This window comes from Delphinus delphis, chromosome 5 (assembly GCF_949987515.2).
Source record: "Delphinus delphis chromosome 5, mDelDel1.2, whole genome shotgun sequence".
Taxonomy (NCBI): Eukaryota; Metazoa; Chordata; class Mammalia; order Artiodactyla; family Delphinidae; genus Delphinus; species Delphinus delphis.
The window spans coordinates 108,570,525-108,593,174 of record NC_082687.1 but is presented as its reverse complement, the minus strand read 5'-3'; the positions used below and the strand labels follow the sequence as shown (position 1 = coordinate 108,593,174).

The 22,650-nt window shown below is 38.0% G+C and overlaps 1 protein-coding gene across 1 annotated transcript in view; it reads left to right on the top strand.

The window, feature by feature from the left end:
- Nucleotides 1-22,650, top strand: part of COL25A1 (collagen type XXV alpha 1 chain) — a 460,694-nt gene that overhangs the window by 321,249 nt on the left and 116,795 nt on the right. Inside the window, exons 8-10 of the mRNA XM_069540662.1 lie at nt 18,083-18,154; nt 18,899-19,006; nt 20,559-20,594. Of these exons, the coding sequence (XP_069396763.1) occupies nt 18,083-18,154; nt 18,899-19,006; nt 20,559-20,594 (216 nt within the window). The remainder of the gene's footprint in view (nt 1-18,082; nt 18,155-18,898; nt 19,007-20,558; nt 20,595-22,650) is intronic.

Here is a 22,650-nt window from a genome sequence, read left to right as displayed (position 1 = left end):
CTTCCAATTCATCCCACCCCCCTTCTCCCCCCTTGTTATCCATATGTTTGTTCTCTACATCGGTGTCTCTATTTCTGCCTTGCAAACCGGTTCATCTGTACCATTTTGCTAGATTCCACAAATATTCATTAATATACAATATTTGTTTTTCTCTTTCTGACTTAATAGTAAGGAATATTCTACCTTTTCTATTATGTTATTTTTTTCTCTGCCAAGCAGATAACTGCTATGTTTAAATTAAGAACTTCACCCCTTACACACACCACTTTTATTTTTTGGCATAGATAAACATAAATTACTTCTACTTTGACAAAGTAAAGTTTCTAAAGAATCATCAGTGTTAGGAAATTCTAGAGTATAACATTATAAAGCCATTCTTTATAAAGCCTTTTTTGTTGCCTTTTTTGCTCACTACAAAATTACTTTTGAGCCTTACAACTTTTTGTTTAATAGTCATTCACAATTATTCAATAATATTGTAAAAGGAAATGAATTTTGAGGAGTAACAGGAAGAAGGGAATATTTGGAGATGTGTTAGACATTTTGGATTTGTTCAGAAAATTAATGTAGAGATTTACAACTTCATCTTTCATTTTACACTTTTAGGCAGAAAAGTCAAACAAAATAGAAATAGAAAAAGCTTTCTATGTCACCAGTATAACGTTGAATGTTAATGCTGTAACTCTATACCGGTCTTTGGTATTACTTCCACTTTGGAGCCCTGTAGTTCTAATAAAATGTGTCAGAGAAGAATGCAAGGTTTGAGTCACAGTATCTACCAGGAATTTTATATAGTAACTGTTATAATCATTCAGGATTTTCAGAATGTGTCAAATGAAATGGCATGTGCCGACTGAGAAACTGTCACAATTTATATGGGATTTCCTTTTAGGGTGGAGAGTAACATCCTTGGTTGCAGTGGGGGAAAGGAATGCAATGTCTTTATTTTTCCTTATTTTTGAAATGTGATATACCATTTTGTACAATCTTCCCTCTATGTTTTATTTTGAATCAATAATTCTCATGAGGCAGATTAGAGGCTACAAGCTGGTAGCCTGTGGACAGATTCCAAGAGTAGATGCATTTTATTTGCCTTACCCAAATTACTTGCTAATATTTTAATATTGGGCAATTTCATACAAAATCTTGTTTTAAACTTCCTCTTGGAAAAGTAGAAGATCTGACACCATTGGGTACATGTTCTTTTATAATTTCAGTTGACTGTAGCTGGATGGAATCTCTCTGCTTTAGATGCATTCCGTGTTACACTCAGCCCACTTCAGTAATTTACATATGTGCACAGCCCCTGTTGGCACTGGAGTTTGTAATACCTGAATTAGAGATTAAGATAATTTTGCGTTTGATATTATGATGACAAAGTCCATCAAAATATACAGACGCAGGTAACAAAACAACAAATGACAAATCGTTTATCTTCTAGGAAGAAGGCTACATTATTGCCTTTAATTGAATTTACATATAATTTGTTTTTAAATTACATAGAATTCTCCTTACCTTGGTGGTTGTCAATCTATGGTAGTGTAGACTTTTTTTATTAGTATACCAAGTCTGCTCAAAGGTCAAAATTAGGACTAGTTCAAACTTGGTAGTTTTATACCAAGATGTCAATATAATTTATGCCATCTTTCAAAATTTTGTGGAAATATGAATTGTAAATAACAGAATTTTTATTAAGTTACCTTTGTTGTATATAGAATAGTAATTAAATAACATGCAAATACTATTTAAAAGATATATTTTAGTCCTTTAATTATATATTTTTAAAATTAGAAACTATAGATGTTGAAGGCTTGCTCTTCAGAGTCACTCCTTTGAGGGAAAATGTAGCCCCTAATTACAGAATTTCCTCTAGCTTTTTCTTAGCCGTATATAGGATGTTTGTTTATTACTTAAAATGATCTAGCTTAGACATCTATGTAGGTTGTAGCCAAAGTTCATAGATATTTAAAATCATAATATAAATTTAGCTCCATATGTTTTTTACTGGACCCAAATAATTTCCTTTATAATACTAATCCGTATATTTCTAGAAGCATTCATACTTTAAGGCACTATATATTTCTTCTGGGTTTTTGATGTTCTTGTTGTATAGTTAGATTAATGGAAACATCCCCCCTTGTAAACATTTCTAATGAAATTGCCCTTACAGGGCACCAATAAAAATTAAGTTAATAAATTGTTTAGAATTGCCCTTTATAGCTATGCTGACAAATCTTAAGAAAAAGAACTAATTTGAGTCAGTATCATTTGATCCTTTTTTCTTTGTATTCTTCTTGATGTAAAAATAAATTGAAACCTGATTTCTCTGAGTACAACAAATACAGAATTTGAGGGTGTGGTTCAAATGATTTAAAAAAGATAGCATAAAAAGGATCCTATGAAGTAGATCATATTTCCCTTTATGGGGAAAGGGAAAAGAGTTGTATACATTTGAAACATTTTTTTCTTATAGTGTTTTTAACTGTAGGATAATATAGGAACTAAAAATTTACTTTTTATTAGGATTATAAAATCTTTTGGTAATGTCAGAAAGCGTTTCTAGATAAATCTTGATTATCTTATTCTAAAAGGGTGCCGAGGGTAGGAGATAATGTGGGTAAGAGAAATTCACTTTCTGCTATGTCAAAGTTTCTCTTATAACTGCAAAATAAACCCATTTCTCAGCCAGCCAATTGACTAAAAGTTCATATAGGGTATCCTAACCTTATGGTTCCTGAGTTTTATTCAAACACCTTTGGTGGCAAGGAGCTCACTCTGTTGAAAAGCAAGCTATTCTAATTATAGAAAGTTCTAAATATTACAGAGTAATTTAATCATTCATTCATTCGACAGATATTTATGGTTCCTTCTTTTGAATTAACATCTGTTGTTCTCTACTTCCTATCATTTAGTTTTAGTCCTGCCTTCTGAACTAATTCCTCTTCCACATGACAGCCCTTCAGGGATTTTATAGAAACACTGAATGAAGTTCAGGGTTGCAATGAACCCTAAAGCCTTGCTTGTCCAAACCCAACTTTCCTCAATAAGCAATGGCATAGCATAAAACTGACTACTTCCTGTGATGGTGACGGTGATGCTCCCAAGGCAGTTCTAAGCTTATTCAAAATAGCTCTCATATCCCAGCTCACTTTCTTCTGCTCCAGCTCCTTCATCCATTCCTCGTGTGACACCTCTGTATCTTCTTTCTCTCCTGGCTGTTCTCTATACGTGTTTCTGTCTGCCCTTAAAGGGTAACACCCAAAAATTAAACACATTAATTCAGGTGGAGTCTGGCCTAAGTGGGACAGAACCTACCTGCTTATGCCTCTGTTTATGTTAATATTGCAGGGAATTAGATTAGCTTTAAGCCACATTGACAATCATATCATATATTGATATATACATTTATTATCAACGTAAATTCTAAAGTCTTTTTCTCACTGCTACTAGCCCTTAGATCCTCAACTGTGTATCATTATGGCTTTTTTATTGGATCCAAACACTGTTCTTTACTTTTATTCCCACACTATTAGTATGCTCTGCCCTGTTGAGATCCTCTCTTGGAGTCTGATTCTGCCATCCAGCAAATATTACATCTCTCTTCTGCCCCATTTTCTGGAGATCTGAGATATAGGTATAGAAACAGATATACAAACTGAGAGAGACCCAAATTTTAAGAAGACTAATCTAATCCATGACACAAATGTTGACTGGAGTTCAAACTGAGAACAGGAACTGTGGGACAATTTAAGCAGTATTACCGAGGTAAATTGTTCAACCAGTTATAAATCTACTTGTTTATTTGCTTTCAGTTCATATTTCTCAATTTAGTCTATAAGGATAATATGACATACCTCTTGCTGTAATCCAATTATATATGTACATCCATCTACTAATAAGCTTTTTTAAAAAGATCATATTTTTAAACTGCACTTCTTTTTCAGATTTTCACTAACAATGCTTTTAATCTATTCTAATCTTTAGTCAATAAAATTCTACCAATCTGTCTATATTTTGCACGATTTACCTTCTTCCTTGTTTTTTCTTCTATGACTTCTCTTACTTTCTACAGTTCCTGAAAAATAATTTGAATGGTTTGGTAATTTTTTTGGCAAATGCCTTGTATTTTAAAAGTCATTTCTTCAGACTAATTTAGACTCCCAAGGTTTTCGTTTATAGTCTCTTTACTTTTCTTGGCATTTTATACTACCAATGTTTGTGCCTTTTTTTTTTTTTTTTTTTTTGCGGTACGCGGGCCTCTCACTGCTGTGGCCTCTCCCATTGTGAAGCACAGGCTCCGGACGCGCAGGCTCAGAGGCCATGGCTCACGGGCCCAGCCGCTCCGCGACATGTGGGATCCTCCCGGACCGGGGCACGAACCCGCGTCCCCTGCATCGGCAGGCGGACCCCCAACCACTGCGCCACCAGGGAAGCCCTGTTTGTGCCATTTTTTAATCCGAGTATCTGTATTTGTCTTGTTTAACAGAGAATTAGAAACTAAATAGGAACTGGGTGCTGTTGATTTCTTCTGTCAGTTATTAACAATTTACTCCCAGTTGGCCAAAGGGGGAAAAAAAGGCCTATCCTCTGATTCTCCTTCTCTTTCCGATTCTAACGGCAGATGTTCTTCTTGCTCTCAGTATTTTCCCCCAGATTCAGTGGGCCTTAGTGCTCCTGACCCAGACTTCACTGTTCCATGCCACTCTTCTATATTAATCCTTAGTTTGACTTTCACTTCCTTTTTCCTTTCCTTCCTTACATCTAATTATGATAGTCATAACAAAGGAAATCCAACAAAGAATAAGAGAGTGGAAGGGAAATTAAAGGCCTAATAATTCACAAATTGGTTAATGATTCCTTGTACAAAAGTTGACTCTAGCAATTCCTTTGAAAATAATTTTTTTCTCAATCATATTTGTTTCACGCCATTTCCCCAACATTTAATAATTTTCCCAAACATTTCACAAGTCGAGAAACATGGAGAATTGTACAAATGGACAAATGTTTATGAAGCTTCAGCTCAACTGTAGGTAATGTAAGGAGCTGGAAAATGGTAAATTATTCTCCCTTACTTTGTGTTCCGTAATTGCTAATATTACACATCACCCAAGGAGAATAGTTGACAGTGCCTTATGTGTAAATAAGTAAGTAATTCAATTTCAATAATGATATGATAGGCATACATCTTGTAATTCTTTAGCCACATATGGGAATCATGAAAGTTGTAGCTGATGAGGTGGCAGAACTGGTAACTTATCTGAGTATACCAGATGCCACCTAGTTTTTAAAATGTAAACTCTGGTCCTTATGGGTACTGAAACTGTAGACTCATTGAATTAAAATAAGACCTATGAAATATGTTTTTATTTGGGAAACTGGGCTATTACTTTCATCTTTTAAGACACCAGAGAAATATTTTCCTTGGTTTTACTTATGTTTAATACCATCATTTCATGTGTTCAAACACAGAATACAGTTATTCACTGTTCATTCTTTTTTATTTTTATTTACCGGTAAATAAGGCAAACATTTCATTTAATGTTTACTAAGTTAAAAGGCGATGTTACACTTTGAAATAATTCTTGTAGTCATAGGGAAAACAATCTTGCTTCTGTTATATGTGGCAAGTTCCTTTGATACATGACATATTAAGTACTTTTAAATAAAGAGACAATCGACCCCATCAGAAACTGCAGCTACAGCTTATTTTGAGCAGGCATTTTCAGTAACTCTCCAAGACAAGTTGATCTTTACTCTTAACATTTTTGGCTGGCTTATTATCATCTAAATATTTGAAATTAGAAGGTGTAAAAGGAAATTTGGGGTAAAAAAAAGAGTTTGAATATTATCAGTGTAGTTATTTCAAGTAAATTATAGGTGCACATAAATATCACTTTTAAAGAGTAGATGTAATAGGGCTTCCCTGGTGGCACAGTGATTGAGAGTCCGCCTGCCGATGCAGGGGACACGGGTTCGTGCCCCGGTCTGGGAGGATCCCACGTGCCGCGGAGAGGCTGGGCCCGAGGGCCATGGCCGCTGAGCCTGCGCGTCCGGAGCCTGTGCTCCGCGGCGGGAGAGGCCACAGCAGTGAGAGGCCCACGTGTAGATATAATAAACCTCATAGTATATCACAACTTAATGTTAAAAATGTATCGCATTTCATTAAATAACATCATCACCAACCACAGCCAGGAAATGAAAACTAAAAAGGAGAAAGTTCATATTATGATTTCTAATATCCATATCATTAAAAAGTTTAGACTTAATTTCACAGAAGTCGGGAAATTCTGAGATTCCCAAAGAAACCATAACTATCGCATAGATTACAACAGCCTCTTTCATGAGGAGCTCAAATCATGGGACTCCTCCCAAACGGATCCATCGCTGTGGGGTGTTATATCACTACAACAGTGTATCCATCACTTCCTTTTCAAAAAGGAATTACACCTTGTTCTCTTCTTCCTCCTAGAGGTCCTGTATATTTTGAAAGTTTTTTGATTTAAGAACCAGTGGTCTGAATTACAACATGTGATTGATACAATGAGAACATATAGCCCTTTCTTCAAATGTTAATACAACAAAATAAAGTTCCTGCAAGGGACTAACTGAATTACTTCCTTTCTGAAGCAAAGACCTTCCACACTTGGCTCGTTTCTAATTCAACATTCAGAAACACTAGATCAGAGATCTTTAACTAGTACTCTGTGGCCCGGATCCTCCCCCCAAATGTATTTTTGTTTGGACTATAAAATGTTTTAAAGTAAATTTGAATTGGTAGCAAATGTTTAAAATCTGAAGCATTTGTTAAAAAAAAAAAAAGAAAAACCTCAGATTTCTGGCTTCTCTTGGAGCATGTGAAGATGTAGCAGTACTAGGTAGGCCTTCCCCCATGGCAAAATCAGTTAAGTCCTCCTTATTTCCTTTTAGCCCCAGCGTGACTCCTATTCAGCCAAGCATCCCCACTTCCTTTTGTCTTAAACCTGCTCCCTTATTTATGTTATCTGCCTGGTCCTTAGAGCCATTTGCATTTACTCCGTGTTCAACAAGTAACATCAAATATAAATATAATTATAGAGCATTCAGATGTCCTAAATCGCATTCAGTATTTTAGGTCCATATGGAAACATGCAAATTTCAGGGATGCTTTCAAGACACAGACTATTTTAGTTTTGAGTAGTTGAACAGACCCTGGGGAAACACTAAAATTTAGGATGTAGACTAAAGGGGGATATTAGAGAATAGGACTAGTTAACTAGTAGAGGAACGTACCTCGAGTGATACTACTACAAGTAACAATACTCTCTGGTGAACTCCTCCAGCTACTCCATTATCCTTTTGTTGCTAAGGTCATTTATGAATAGTTCCATTATCCCAGAGGGCTATCAAGTGTTAGCTGTGGGCTCAAATTTATTTGTGGGGGAGGGTGAACTTCAGAGGTGGATTAGGAAATACAAGGATAGCTGTCCACTTGTTATAGCTGAGCCCCATGGGACTCTCACCAGCTCTTTTATACGCTGGTTTCTAGCCATCTACCTCTTCTGAGGGAAGAAGGAAAGAGGCTGCCATCCAGGAAGCATGCCCAAGGAATTTTAGAGTCAACTCAATTTAATATCATACAAAGGACGTTTAGCAAATACCCATTAAGCCAGACACTAAATAGAGTCTCTAGGGAATAACAGAACACTTTTCCTTTTCTCCCAGAATGAAGAATGCAAAAAAAGTTGAATTTTTCTCATAGGACAAATGCCGATTTTTCCTTCAGTGTAAGATGCCCTGTCAGCAAATGAACCTTCTATTTGCTTGGCACTGTTCTTTCCTGATCCTACTGTGCCTCCTCTCTCAAATGTAGACTGTTTTCTTCCAGAAAGTGGATAGGGTATATGCAAGTTGAGGTGAGCCCTTGACCTGGCAACCTCAGCTAGAAAGCACCCCTTGGTTTCAACAGAAGTATAGGTGCAGAATATTATTGTCTTGTACGTTATCATGATACTGTACCATCTTTGAGGGAAAATTCCTGGAGAATTAAAAGATTATTAATATTTTATTAAATAATTCAGAATTTTCATGCAAATTGCATGAAAATCAGATGGGTGGAATTAAAGCTTTTGCATGATTTATTTTTTAAAGGGGTGGGATTGTTAAGCAAATTATTATGCAGTGTTTGGTAATCAAATTGATGTTCTAAACAAGATCTCTGTATTTTTTTTTTTTAATTTCCTAAAAGATCAAAAATTTTCACGGGTCTGTTTTTGCATTTACTTGCAAAACCTATATGCTAACTATAATGTGCTTATTTATTCATTAAAGCAATTAATTAAAGATACTAGATAACAATTGATCAGGCTAGTTCTGATTAATATATAAAATTGAAATCATAGATGGAAATTTATTTTTAATTACTGTAAACTGGTATAAATTATAATATATAATTCAGATTACCATATATTTAGACAGGCTATTTGCCAATCTAGACTATATTAACAAGTTGTATTTTTCAAAACTAAATTCATTGCCTTAACTTCAAAACTTACTACTCTTCTTACAATCTTTAATTCTGTTAAATGGGTCTTTGTCATCAATTTTGGAACAAGCTTACAATCCTTCCTTGAAACCCTCAGAGTCAAATGTGTTTCAGAATTTAGAGTTTTTAGGTATTAGAAAGTTCATATTGTTGATACACCAGGCATTGTCTGACACCCTTAAAGAGGCCTGAGGCACTCTGTAATTAAACCATTAATTTCTGCTGTGAAATACATGCATGTTCACACTAAGCAGGATTATTCATGAGCAGAAATAGCCTCACATCTGTTCAAATAAATGTTTGCCACCAAATGGGTTTGCTGCAAAGTTAGAAAAATCTTTAGTTAAACTTATGAAGAATTGTTTTGTTTTCAGGGACTTTCGATTTTGGCATTGCAGATAAAGGATCATGGACTACATCTTGATTTTTAATCTGTTCATCATAATTTGGCCAGGGTTGTCTTCCTCAAATGCACGTATGGCATGGCACGTTCATTTTATAAACACCTTCGTGGTTTCCCACAACTTCCCCCTTTAAAGCCTTTTTGAAGACTTCCCATATATATATATACCCTATCAACTTTTCTAGGCTCTTACCTAAAAACTGCTTCACCCCAACTAAACTCAACTTACCAGCAGTTTCCAAGTATACCTTCCTCCTTTTTGCTCAGTATACTTCAGACTGGAATACCTTCTTCCAGAGGCCCCAAGTCCACACTGCACCTCAAATAGCATCGTCCTTTTCATCCTTCTTCACCCATCTCAAATCCCACCTCTACAGAGGCACAACTCCATTCCCCAGTCAGAATGTGCTTCAGAAGCATACTGCCTGCTCCCCTAACTAGCACTAATTTAGTATATTTTCCATTTGAATTGAAAATCATGTGATAACCTCCCTTCCCTACTAGATTTAAACACTTACAGCTTCTTTCACTATATTTGGCATATTTAAGTCACTTGTTAGATGAAGGAATGGATGTTTTAGTATAATCTCTCTTGATCTCATCCATCTAACCTCCTACAGGAATCCCACACCCATAGTCCTTGCCATTGCCCTTATCCTAACCTTCTCAAGTGGAGAACAGGGTCTAGATCTCAAGGGAACACCTAGAACACGACCTAATCTTTGTATTCTAAGTGTAGATTCAGCATATCTTTGGAAAAGAAAAATATACTTTCTCTTTGGTTCCAATATTCATCTTGCTGATACTGTCAGGAAGGAAGGCAGCAGAGCCCTTGGAAAGTGGCCAGGCACTACAGGGTACTTCATTATGCAGGTCTCAACTTCAACATCACTTCCCTGGGAAGTCCTCCCTGACCAGCTGACCTCAGTTAGGTCCCCTTTCTTTGCGTTCTCATAGCTTTTGTTTTGCTAACAGTCATCATATTCACTTCGAGGGTATGATTCTCATCCAAAACCTCAGATGATTAAGAAATATTAATTTCTTAGTCATCTTAATGACTTAATTTTCTATAACAATTTGATTTCTGAACCTACATCTCCTCCACTTGTTGGCTAAACAACAAACATCAGTCTTCTTGAGATTTCCACACTTTCTTCCTCCTTTCGGACAGACTCACTTTTCTGCGGTCTTATGGCATCAGAAGGTCTGGGGGTGAGAATTGAGAGGCACCTTGTCTTCTCCTGTCGGTCCACACAGTTTGCTGCTGAGAAGGCAGCGTGGCCCAGCTAACCTGCAAGGCCCTTCAGAAACAGCGTGTCAGTGCTGCATCACTGGGGCATGGGGGACTCTGCTGTTTCTGTGCCATGCTTCAGACAGGGAAATCTTTTGCAAGGCTGCCCCTGGTCCTGTGCATCTAGATAAGTCACATAGCCATTTCTTCTTTGAGGTATTGTTGCCTTCCTGGAAGTGCTGTGGGGAAGCAGGGCTTAGGCCCCCTCTGCTCTTGAGGACCACAGTTCTCCTTCCTCTCTTCCAGTTTGGGGGAATATCTTCCTAGATATTTTTGATTTCTAGCAATGTTGGCAAACAAGTTTTCTTTTCCATCCTGCCTCTTCGTACCTCTCCTGACGCAATAGCAGATGGCCAACCAAGAGCTTGATTGAGGGACAAAGGAAATGGAGAACTATAAGGGAAAAAGAGCATAGACACTTATATGAAAAGAGATCCCAGCCATATTCATAATTGCCCGTTTAATGTCTGCATGACTTCATTGTACTCTAAGCTCCATGAAGCCTGGGGAAAGGCTTTCTAATCTCAGTGTCCAAATATTGCCTTTTTTATAGTAAGCATAATTCTTATAGTAGTATAAATTCTTCTTGAATAAATGAATGAATAAATGGGAATGCAATTCAGAGACTGTGAAGGATTTATGGGACGTATAGTGGCTAAGAGGGTAGACTCTGCAGCAGATGGCTGGGGTGTGAATCTTGGCTCTGCTCCTATACTTAGGTGGGAAAACCCATAACCTCTTTGTGCCTCCAATTCCTCATCTGTCAAATGGTTGTTGTGAGGAGTAAAAGAGCTAAAGCTCTTAGAACTAATACCCGGCACATAGTAAGTATCATATGAGTATCCACTACTATCATTACCATCATCATCATTATTTATTATCTTATTATTATTAAGAAACCCTAACACAGGATTGATTCAATGATAGCAAAGTTTATATAAATAAAATTGACATAATTTTAATTTTGCACTGTTTTCCAGACTGTGAGGCTCTTTTGTTTTCTTCCCTGTTTCCCACATCTACACTGCACTCTCTGGTTCCCTTGGGCTGGGGCAGTCCTTCTTCGGGAACCCTACCTCTTTTCATGACGTCTTATCTTTTGTTGGTGTTTCTTAGCCGTATGCCCTCGGGAAACACAACACCCCCTGGAATCCCTTCTTAGATCATAGCAAGGAGATCCTGTCTCAGTCTGTGTACTTCAGGTGGTTTTGCTTATTCTTCACCTCTACCAGTGTTGAAGCTTTTCTGCCATCTTTCTGCTTGTTTATAGATCCTTTGCAGTTTGTCTTTGCTTACATAGCATTTCAGTGGCTATAGTATTTAATGACATGACTTTGTCAATGTAGAGATTGCACTGTTCTCTTTCTCTTCTAAGTAATTTGGAAATTCACATTTATCATATACATATAAAAGATAATTCCTGGAGTGACTAGGGTTAACATTTATGATAGAACACAATAGCATGGAACTTGGAGTATCTATAAAAAGGAAAAATTAACTTTTTGAGCCAAATATTTAATTTAACTACAGAAAGCTAGTTCTTTCCATAATTATCATAAGACAGTCTTTTTCAGCCAGCTATAAATACTGATTTTCACAGGCTCCAGGGCTCATATTATTTGGTTGTTCAAAGGATTCTTTTAGCTGTTTAGCTTCATGTGGTTGATTTTTCTATTCAGACAGATTATGCCGTCTACTGCAATATGGAATGATTTAGCAGCAAATTTCTTTCTTTTAATTTTTTTCCTTAGTTAGCCTTCTAAGAGTTCCTGCTGTTAAACTAAAGTTATTCTTTTACCTAAATATTTTTGCTATCTATTATAATATTTCCCCATCTGGTCTCTCTTAGCTAGAAATCATTTTATCAACTTCTAGGAATATTTGTCTTTATTTATGCTGCACACATACCCACTATAATGGTTGTGTCGCAATGCGTGATATGTTTTGGGTAAACAGAATTATGATGCTGTTTACATTATGGAGAAACTCAGGGATTCTCATTTCTCAGCATAACACATATCTTTTCTTCCAATATGATTTGCTATGGGGGCCCCTTGACCACCTTTATAATTAAAATAATTGTTTATTTTTTCCTCCAGACCTCTACAACCTCACGGACACTCCCTTGTGCTTACTAGTAAGCATCCGTCATCAGTGATATTGGCCATTGTTAGCCTGTTCTTACTATGGGTCATTTATGTGCATTTATTCAGCGTAATTAATGATGCAGTAAACAGTGAAGTCAAGTGTGTCTACCACTTTGAGTCATTTGCCTGTACAGAATCTTTGTTAAGAGAGTTCACATTCCTCCTGTTTCTACAACCACTTTTTATTAATCCTATTTGTAGTTACCTCTTCCTCTGCTCATCCCTTAAATCAAAGTCTTTCCAAGGGTTCCTTCCTAGGTCTGTTCTCTCTACAGCCTCCCGAGGTGACCCCACATAGCCCTATGACTTGTGATTCCCACCTCTCTCCTGACTATTTTATATGCACGTATAAAATAGTGTCTGCCCCTTGGCTGGCCATATACACCTCAAATTCAGCAAGCTACCTGAACTCATCATCTGAAACCACCTGCATGCCCCAGAAAACCCTCTTCCTTCTAGTGTTCCCTCTACCATGCTTCAGTTGCTCAACCTAGAGACCTAGGACCATCCTCTGCTCCCCTTTCTCCCTTATGTTCCCAGCCAAGCTACAAGTCCTATGGATTCTACTTCCTTAATATCACACGAAACTATCAGTTTTTCCTCTAGTTCTAGGACACAGTCCCTCAACTAGACTACTGTGACATCTTCCTAAATGGTCATTCTGTCTTTGATTTTACTATTGCCTTGCCAACCCCTATCCCCTCTTTCACCTGGCTGGGGAGTCTTCCATGGCTGCCCAAACCTTGCATTAGGTGCACGCTTTATTTCTTTTGCAGCCCCTCCATTCCTCCATTGTAATGATTATTACTTCCTATCATTACTGGCTGCTTATTTTTTCCTATTTCCCCGCCACACATTAAACCCAGTGAGCTTAGGGTCCTTTCCATTCAATCCCCAGGGCCTAGCACAGTGAAGACTGCACAGAAGGGACTCAGTAAATACTTCTTAAATATTGTTGTATATTCGTCAATTTTTAAGCTTTCTAATACTTAAACTATAAAACAAGCAGAGAGAAATTATAAACACAAAACTTCATGATGACAAAGTCTGGAATCAGAATTCCTGGATTAAGTTTCTGGCTCTATCATTGCCTTATTGAATATTCTTGACAAAACCCAAAATTTTCTCACTATAATGTAATCATGTAACACTCATCATTTCTGAGTACACAATAAAAATGACAATAGTATCTTGAATTTATGGCTTCCAAGTAGTTAGCAGCATTTCTTATGAATTACTTATTTGTTCACCATCCCTTTGGGGTAGGCCAGCGTCTTTCCTTCTAGAAGGCAATGAAGGGAGATAGAGTTCCTCCTGTAATGGTGTCAAAACACCGGTCCTGGTTGGTTACCTACTTCACAGAATGTGGGGAAGATTCATGAAGTTATCTGAGTCTTTATGCTCAGGAAAATGTGTTCTGTAAAGTAGTTTTACACGCTTGTATATCCAATTTCTTAAGAGCTCAAAATATTTGGGGGTGAAAATGTGTACAAATTATTTCAGTACTTCAGCTTATTCCTGGGCTCTTTCTCCATGTTTTTCTGGAGACAGTTTTTTTTTTTCCACACCCACTCAAACCATCTGTGTACCAGGCAAGTTTTCCAAGATGTAAAACCAAGTGAAATATGTCCATTCCAGTTATTTAGAAAGGACTGTGACTAATGATACTGTGGAAGAATGGCACGGGTGATGAAAAAGTACGCTGTCTGTGTGAACAGCTAGGGCAGCCTAGCAGTTAGAGTCACGCAAAGCCTAGCCATACAGACAAGCAGTCAGCACCAGTGCTTTTCCAACTTACCCTCCAAAGACCTTCTGCAGGAAGCAGAATCAGCTGAGTGTCTCTGTGACCTGGAGATATCCCCTGTGAGATGAGGTTCTCTACCACCGTCAAATGGTAACATTTTTAAAAATTTGTGCAAGTTTTACATTCTATCCCAAATATGTCAACGTTTGCTTTATATAAAAATGTCTCAAATTACTTACCATTGGGGATTCCCTGGCAGTGCAGTGGTTAGGACTCCGCCCTTCCACTGCAGGGGCACGGGTTCAATCCCTGGTTGGGAAACTAAGATCCTGCATACCACATGATGCGGCCCAATATACATATATATATATATATATACACACCATTCATTGAAATGGACTCTTCAGGAAGAGGTACCATATTTATTATTGCCTTTAAACTCTCCCCAGGACACTGGCATGTGCTTTTTTTCAAACATTACCCCAGTTTGAAAAGCACAGAGTCCTAGGATATTGCAGCCTAGGCCATGGTTTTTTGTTAGAACTTAAGAGAATTTGCCCACCTGTCCCCTTTCTACTTTGCTACATGTAAACTCCTGAAGTCCTTTTGCCTAACTCGCTGATTAAATCTTTTACATGTTGCTCTAAGCACCTGAGTGGTAGCATGTCCACTGTTAAGATGATGGAGGAATATAAAATCAGCTTCCTCAGCAACCTAAGTGTCCATCAACAGATGAATGGATAAAGAAGATGTGGCACATATATACAGTGGAATATTACTCAGCCATAAAAAGAAACGAAATTGAGTTATTTGTAGTGAGGTGGATGGACCTAGAGTCTGTCATACAGAGTGAAGTAAGTCAGAAAGAGAAAAACAAATACCGTATGGTAACACATATATATATGGAATCTAAGAACGAAAAAAAAAAAGGTCATGAAGAATCTAGGGGTAAGACAGGAATAAAGACACAGACCTACTAGAGAATAGACTTGAGGATATGGGGAGGGGGAAGGGTAAGCTGTGACAAAGTGAGAGAGTGGCATGGACATATATACACTACCAAATGTAAAATAGCTAGCTAGTGGGAAGCAGCCGCATAGCACAGGGAGACCAGCTTGGTGCTTTGTGACCACCTAGAGGGGTGGGACAGGGAGGGTGGGAGGGAGGGAGATATAAGAGGGAAGAGATATGGGAACATATGTATATGTATAACTGATTCACTTTGTTATAAAGCAGAAACTAACACACCAGTGTAAAGCAATTATACTCCAATAAAGATGTTAAAAAAAAAATCAGCTTCCTCAAATAGAGATTTTCTGTTGGAGAAAATGTATCTGTCTGAGATGGGAATTATCTAACTACTTCTCTCTTTAGATCTCATTAACACTGGAAACCAAACTAAGTTCTAAAACTGAATGCTTTTTTGTAAGCATTTAGAAAATATGATCAAACAGCAAACTGGTCATGCTCAGATATGAGTGCAAGAAGTGACTTATTTATACATGCAAATTTCAAAACATTTGTAAGGTCTACCATGTGTGCTGTTAAAAGAGTTTTAATTTTAAATTATTTTTGTTAGATAATCCCATTTAAAGTAACGCTATGATTTATCGCCACTAATCAAGATGCTGATCCCTCATAGACTTCTTGTTTGTATCTGTTTTTGTTCTTTGTTACATAAATACGAGGTTTATATATAAAATTCTGACTGTGTAACATAGGGCTAATGAGTCTCAGATGGAAAGATGCTGGCGCATTACCATCTAATAACATTTTAAACTCATATTCCATAGTAAAACAAAAGCAAACTGTACACATCTGTTTTCCAACTTGTAGCATTTCTGAATTTGTGGAGAGTCTCTGTTTAAAGGACTTTTACTTGAGGAGAAGAAAAAGAGGATATAGGTCACCTCAAAACTACCCAGCCACTTAATAACCTTATCAGATAGGACTTGGCAAAAGGGATAAGATTTCCTCGGCCTTGCTTCCTGAGAAGTCCCAGCTCTAAAGAAGAAGGATCAGAGGCATTAGGGCTGAAGAGATGTCTCAGACTACAAACACAATTTTATTGTCTCTCTTAAGAAAAATATATCCCTAATAAGGAGGAAAGAAGGGGGAAAATATACCAAAACTAATAAAATTTAAAAACTAGAAAATGTCTGGCTTTTTCTAGAAATATCCTCGAAGTAGATTTGGGTGGGAAGAGGGGAAAGGCAGTGGGGAGGAGAAAACATAGGGAGGAATCCTGCAGACACTCGAGACCATATATTATCATGGTTGTTGTTTACTTTTTTGTATGGTAAAAGTATTCTTTATGGGAAAAAAAATTGGAATACAAGGCTCTGATATCACATGTTGTCGGAAAAAGAACACAGGCAAAATTTCTCTCTCAGACCTACCCAATTGATAACGCCTGTGAACACAAGTTAGTACAAGCTAGTAAAGTACAGGCTTTTAAAATATCCTTTGCCCATTTTCCTTGGTTAAGGAATTCAAAACCACTTTTCTGCTTCAAGGGGGTGTGTGAACTGTCAAGTTCTTTTGGAAAAGTTACGTGACAGAAGTGATTACTGCAGAGTGTGACCATAAATCCCCCTGACATGAAATACACATGTTATAAGAGACAGATTTCCATCCACCACCTCTGCAGGAATTCCTGAAACAGGAAAGACCTGAGAATCATCATATGATTGGAGACAGAAATTTTGATATGTGGGTGGTAAGACTATATTTTTTGACGCGTACTGCATTTATTCTGAGGAATACATCTGATCTGACTGCAAAATTCTGTTCACTGTTGTCCAAAAAAGATTTGATACATGTATTGTATGTCCTGAGTTGTAAACAGAATATCAGTAGAGGGAAATTACAGTGTTGTGTTCATAACGGAGTCTGTAGTTATCTCCATTCTGTACTAACATTGTGTACGTAAGAGTCCAGAAATCTTAAGTGTATGTACACAAATCCCAGTGTACCTGAGTTCTCAAGCTGACCGTTCCCTTTAAGAAATGGTTGGCTTGGGGGCCTCACGTGTCTGATTTTGTTCACTGTGTCAAACAAGGCAAGACTTAGAGCCAGGACGGGGTGGCATTAGGTACATGCTTGTTGTGTTTGTCCACCAGTGGAATGTCTGTGTGACGTTTTGTGTCGTGTTGTTTTGGTGCTGTGCCCTGTCCATAGGGTCTGCCAGGCTTCTCCACAGTTGCCGCTCTGCACAGTAATCAGATCCTCACCGTCAAGGTTCGTGGTTGGCACCCATGCCCGCGCAGTCAGAGCCCTCAATCAGCATAAGAGCGAGCTACAACAGCTCAACTGGCTTTCCGAGTCCAGTCCTTTCCTCACACACACAGGTTATTGGGCACTTGGAACCTCACCTCCATCAGTGAGGTCAAACGTCCATTAAGAAGGAGAATCTTGAGCCTATAAGAGAAGAGCGTATTGAAGTCGAAGAGAGGCAGGCAAGCTCTGGGAGGCTGTGCCACGCCTCGGTGGTTTGATTGGCATGCGTCGCAATGCTCTGTGACAGTTTTCAGTGGATTGAACAATCCTAAGTACTCTGGACTTCGGGCATCCGTAAAATGACAGTCGAGTTCGTGCCGCGTTATGCTGGTTGAGGAGTCTGACAGAAATTGAACTGGCGCTTCGTCTCTGGACTTTCCGCTCAGCGTGCAGGATGCAGGTGGCCCCAGGTTACCTGCTTCTTGAGTATACAACATTGAAAGAGGTCCAACGCCCACAGCAGAAAAAGATTCATTTCTAACTAAAAATCTGGTTTCCCTATCCCGTTTCAGGGTTCTGTTTCTTTCAAGAAGAGCCAGAGGGTCCGATGTCAGACACAAGCGCCAGTTCTGTTTTGTTTGATGGTTATTATGAGTCTAATGTGTGTATCTTTATTTCTTTCTTGGGGCCTTCTGATGCCTATTCTTCAACTCTCTCATCTCTGAACTCCAACCTTTGACCTCACCTGACTGATCAGATGGTGTTTCCTAAAATCAATCATGGGTTTCTCTCTGCTGATCAGCAGCTCATTAAACGCCGCCTGATTAAGGTAGTGCTCATTCTTGCTCAAGTCTGATTTCTCCTTTACATTCGATTTTTACTCTGTATACTGTTGCTTTACCATTTATCTCTCATAGGCAGAGTGTGGGTGGTGGGTATTTATTTTAAAATATCCTAGAGCAAAATTATGTTTAGTGAGCTGCCTTTGTTTGAAATGTATGTGAAAATACCAAAACCAAAAGGTATAGAAAGCCAATCTAAGTTCTTCTTAAATTAAAAAAAAAAAGGAAGCTTAAAAATTACATGCAGTGATAGATCCAGTTTCTAAGCTCTCTAGCTTTGGTAATTTATAAATTATTACACAGCATGACAAGAGCCTTGTATGTTTAATTTTATAGCTTATGAAACAGTAAATATTTGTCCAACTATAAATGCAGCCATTTTATTAAGCCAGGTGAATATAACTGATGCAGCATTGTCATGGATAAAGTTATGCAAAAGTTTTCTGCCAGCTCTGAGTATCATGATAACATATACACTATTTCCAAGAGCTGAGAGTGCTGGTTTCTGAGCTGCTTTGATTTCAACAACGTCTACTCAGCTCGCCCAGCATGAATATTTATTTGCTTCCTACTGGCAGGCAAATTGCCTACAGGCTTTACCATTTGTGGTTGTTCTGGGTCTTTTCACAGTATAAATGTGAATTAGATAATAGAAATTTAAAGTGTTGAAAAGAAGACCTGGGTCTTTATCTTTCACGGTTATTGTTGGTCTGTCCCCTTCTCCATTGTAGGGTGACCAAGGACAGGCTGGGCCTCCAGGCCCTCCAGGACCTCCAGGCCCACGAGGGCCTCCTGGGGACACAGGGAAAGATGGCCCCCGCGGAATGCCAGGAGTGCCTGTGAGTTGCTTTTTGGATCAGTTGTTCTCACAGGTTTTGTTTCCTTTAAAGGGCTGAGAATTGGGTTGGAGTTGGGGACGGGGGTGGCAGAGGTCAAGTGAGCGGAGTGGGTTGAAGGAAGTGGGATGATAGGAAAGTCCCCGAGCAGAGAGGGCACTGCCAGCTGGAATCTGCTTTACCACTCAACCCTCGGGACACCCATGCAAACCACAGCGAGATGCCTGGAGACAGCAACTGACCTGGTCTTCAGGTAAGCCTCAAGAAGTCTGCGACTGGAGATGCCCGATCTCACTTGTGTCCTGACTGCCACAGAGTACCTCAATGCCTTTGGTTGAAACGGAAGACTAGCTTGAAAAACTAGGTGGAAGATTGATAACATTTTACAAAGGATCAAAATAGAGACAATAAAGTCCTATGCAATTTATGGAAAGTAAAAGAGGTAAATCTTCCTAATATTTATCCCTTGCAAGTAACTTGACCCCCCCAATCACTAATAAAATAATAAAATTAATGGTTAAAACATCAGTGGTTATGGTTTGAATATCATTTGTCCTTTGTATGTGAAGCTTATTAATAGAAATGACTTAACAGCGATCTCAACATTTAGATCTAAGTACTAATTTACTTAGTACTTAGCTACTAAGATTGGTCAAGTGTCAATAATAGAGTAGTAGCACAGGACACTAGATAAATGGTTTGGTTGGGTAGAGGCAACTCAGCAATTTAAAGAAATACATGGAAAAGGTCAAAAATTTGTACACTTATGACTTTAGGACCTGAAATTCAGGTTTATTGCTGAATTATTTATTTAATGTATTGCTTTAACTTAAATTATTTTCATCGGTGTTTTTGTAGTACAAAAGGAATAATAAAATATTTATCCACAAAGTAGAAAAATTTGAAAATAAAGACAACCAAAAAAGAAAAAACAAATCGGCCATAGTCATTAATGTTTTGTAGATTTCATTTTTATATGTATATATTTATGTAATTTTTGAGTGACTTTTTTTTTTTTGAGTGACTCTTTCTTTAAGACTATAGGACAACCTTCTTATAAGCCTCATACCCCTCACCAAAAGTTGCTATAAATTTGTCATATGAAATAAGGAATTGACGTTCAGCATAATATGCTGGTTGTTAGGACTGCTTTCACTGGACCATCAGAGGTAGTGGTTTCATCCTAAAAGTGTCTAGATTCTAATGTCTCACCTTCTCTTGGGATGAAACCCTAAAAGATAGAGAACCCAGAGCTGCTTTACAGTATAATCACTCCTACTCTTTTTATTTAGAATACCTTCTTGGCATAATTCTTAAATCTCTGCTGTAATATAAATTCGTTGTATTAAATCCTAAAATGTTTATAAAATGCATTTGAAGAAAGAACGTCAGCACTCTTTAAATGACATTGTGTTTGCATTCCTTTCTTTAGCCTAAAAAGTATATATTTGACATTCAAGATCCCTAGTGGATATTGTGAAAAAGAAAAAAAGAAGATTGAAATTGGTTTTTACTGTCTACAGCATTAATAAAATTATCACTATTCTTTTTTAAGGGTGAACCAGGGAAACCGGGAGAGCAAGGCTTGATGGCAAGTATCTGAATTTATCTTTTTCGATACTGAAAAGAATGAAAAGACAAGTTACTCAAAACTGTGGTCCAGACTGTTTGTAACAAGTGTGCCTGTTTTGTGATCTGTAACAAAGAGTGAGAATTCGTAAAAGTTAAAAAGTGATAGGGTTAACTGAATCACTGTGCTGTACCCCTGAAGCTAACACAACATTGTAAATGAACTATACTTCAATTTTTTTTAATGGTAAAAAAAAAAAAATGTATTCCTTTAAAACGAACAACCAAAAAAGAAGTGATAGGGCCTGTCCATCACATGCTAAGGATCACATGACAACACATCTGCAGAACTGATACAGGAGGAAAAAAGAGGGAGATTCCAGGTGAAGCAAGTGACAGAGGATGCTGAGGAAGACTCTGTTATAAGAGATTAAATTCAGGGATATGCCTATTAGCTTAAACAGAAATGAGATTTCAGAGGAACCAGGTGTCACTACCTGTGAACTAGTAGAGCAAACCTTCGACAGTGATTCCAGAGGTTTTTCTTTTGCCGAAGGGAGAGAACGGTTGTGCCTTCTTGATCCCTGAAACTGTTAATAAAACGGTAAGTTGGTGGTTAAAATGTCAGCAGTTATGGTTTGAATATCATTTGTCCTTCCACCCAGAGAGAAACAGTGGTGCGTTCCTGATCTCTGTCATTAAAAAAGATCATGAAATGATTCCTCTTGGACTTGCCCGTAAACACGCAGGTCCCAGCTCCTCAAGTTTGTTTATGCTTTGCCAGTGAAAGAGAAGTTAGGGCAGCTTACTGAGCCCCAAAGAGTAGAATTCCTTCAACCTACCTCTCCCTGTCACTTCCTCCCTGTCTCTGGAGCTACCTTTCTGACCTACTTTGTGACACGAACAATATTGGGGAACACAGGATGACGCTCTAATAACTCAAATTCCAGAGGACAGCTACGTCTCACACTTGCCCTGGATGCAGTGATGACGATCCCCTTGATCATGTCCATTTCACACGATGTGTGGCACGCAGCCTGCAGGTGCTCAGGATAGAAAATGTATTTAAAAAAAAATAGAAGCTAGGTCCTAGTGAAACGAATGCACAGGAACACGCTAGTTGGTCAAGAATTAAAACAAATGTGTGCATGGGCTAAAGGTCAAAGGCTTCTCCCTGCACAGGATGCCTTCAACAGCCCTCCTGGGGAGACATTCAGCAAGCTGTAGTCCTAGCTGTCATGTAGCTGCCTTCAAAACATCACTGGTGAAATGGAAGCATCCTGGGACCACACCTGACCCACTGCCTGGAAATTCTCTGTTTCTGACCTACAGTATCAAGATAGATATTTGATACACACAATCAGGCCGGGAGTACTATAATGGATTCTTTTTAAAAAGAATAAAATGAAAGAAAAACAACGACAACAAAAGACCATATGTGAAAATTAAATAAAACATCTGTCATCCGTGGTAACTTTGCATACAAGGGAAGCATTAGCTCTCCAGGTTATAGGATCAGAGGGGGTGAAGAATTTTTGGAAAACTACCATATAAATTTTGAAATTGCTTTATGCAATTGAATGCACCTGTAATTTCTATCGTGGATAACGGTCAAAACATATTCCTCCCATACACTCTTACATCCAAGCCTTCTTAGGATTCTTAAGAGCCCTTGTTTGTCCCCAGGTGTGCAGAGCATATGATTTTTATCATTGCCGCAGCCTTTCTACCCTGATGCCCAGTGCAGCACCGTAATATACAAAGTTCTAAAATAAAAATGGATGTTTAAAAAATTATAATCTTATCTTCCTTAAATTCATATACATGTTCTAGAATACACGGTGTGAATAACAAATGAGTCCCATTTCCCTACCACCCCTAGCTTAATGTCATTAAATATAAATGTTCCACCTAGTCCTAAATGAATTATGTCATTGTCTTAGTTTGCTCTGGTTTCCCATTTCATATAGCAACTTTTCAGATAAAGATGATCCTGGGTATTTTTCTCTGAACCTCTCTTCTCTCTTTAAACTCTTCAGATACAGTTCATATTCTCATTTCAAAAAATGAAGCTGAGA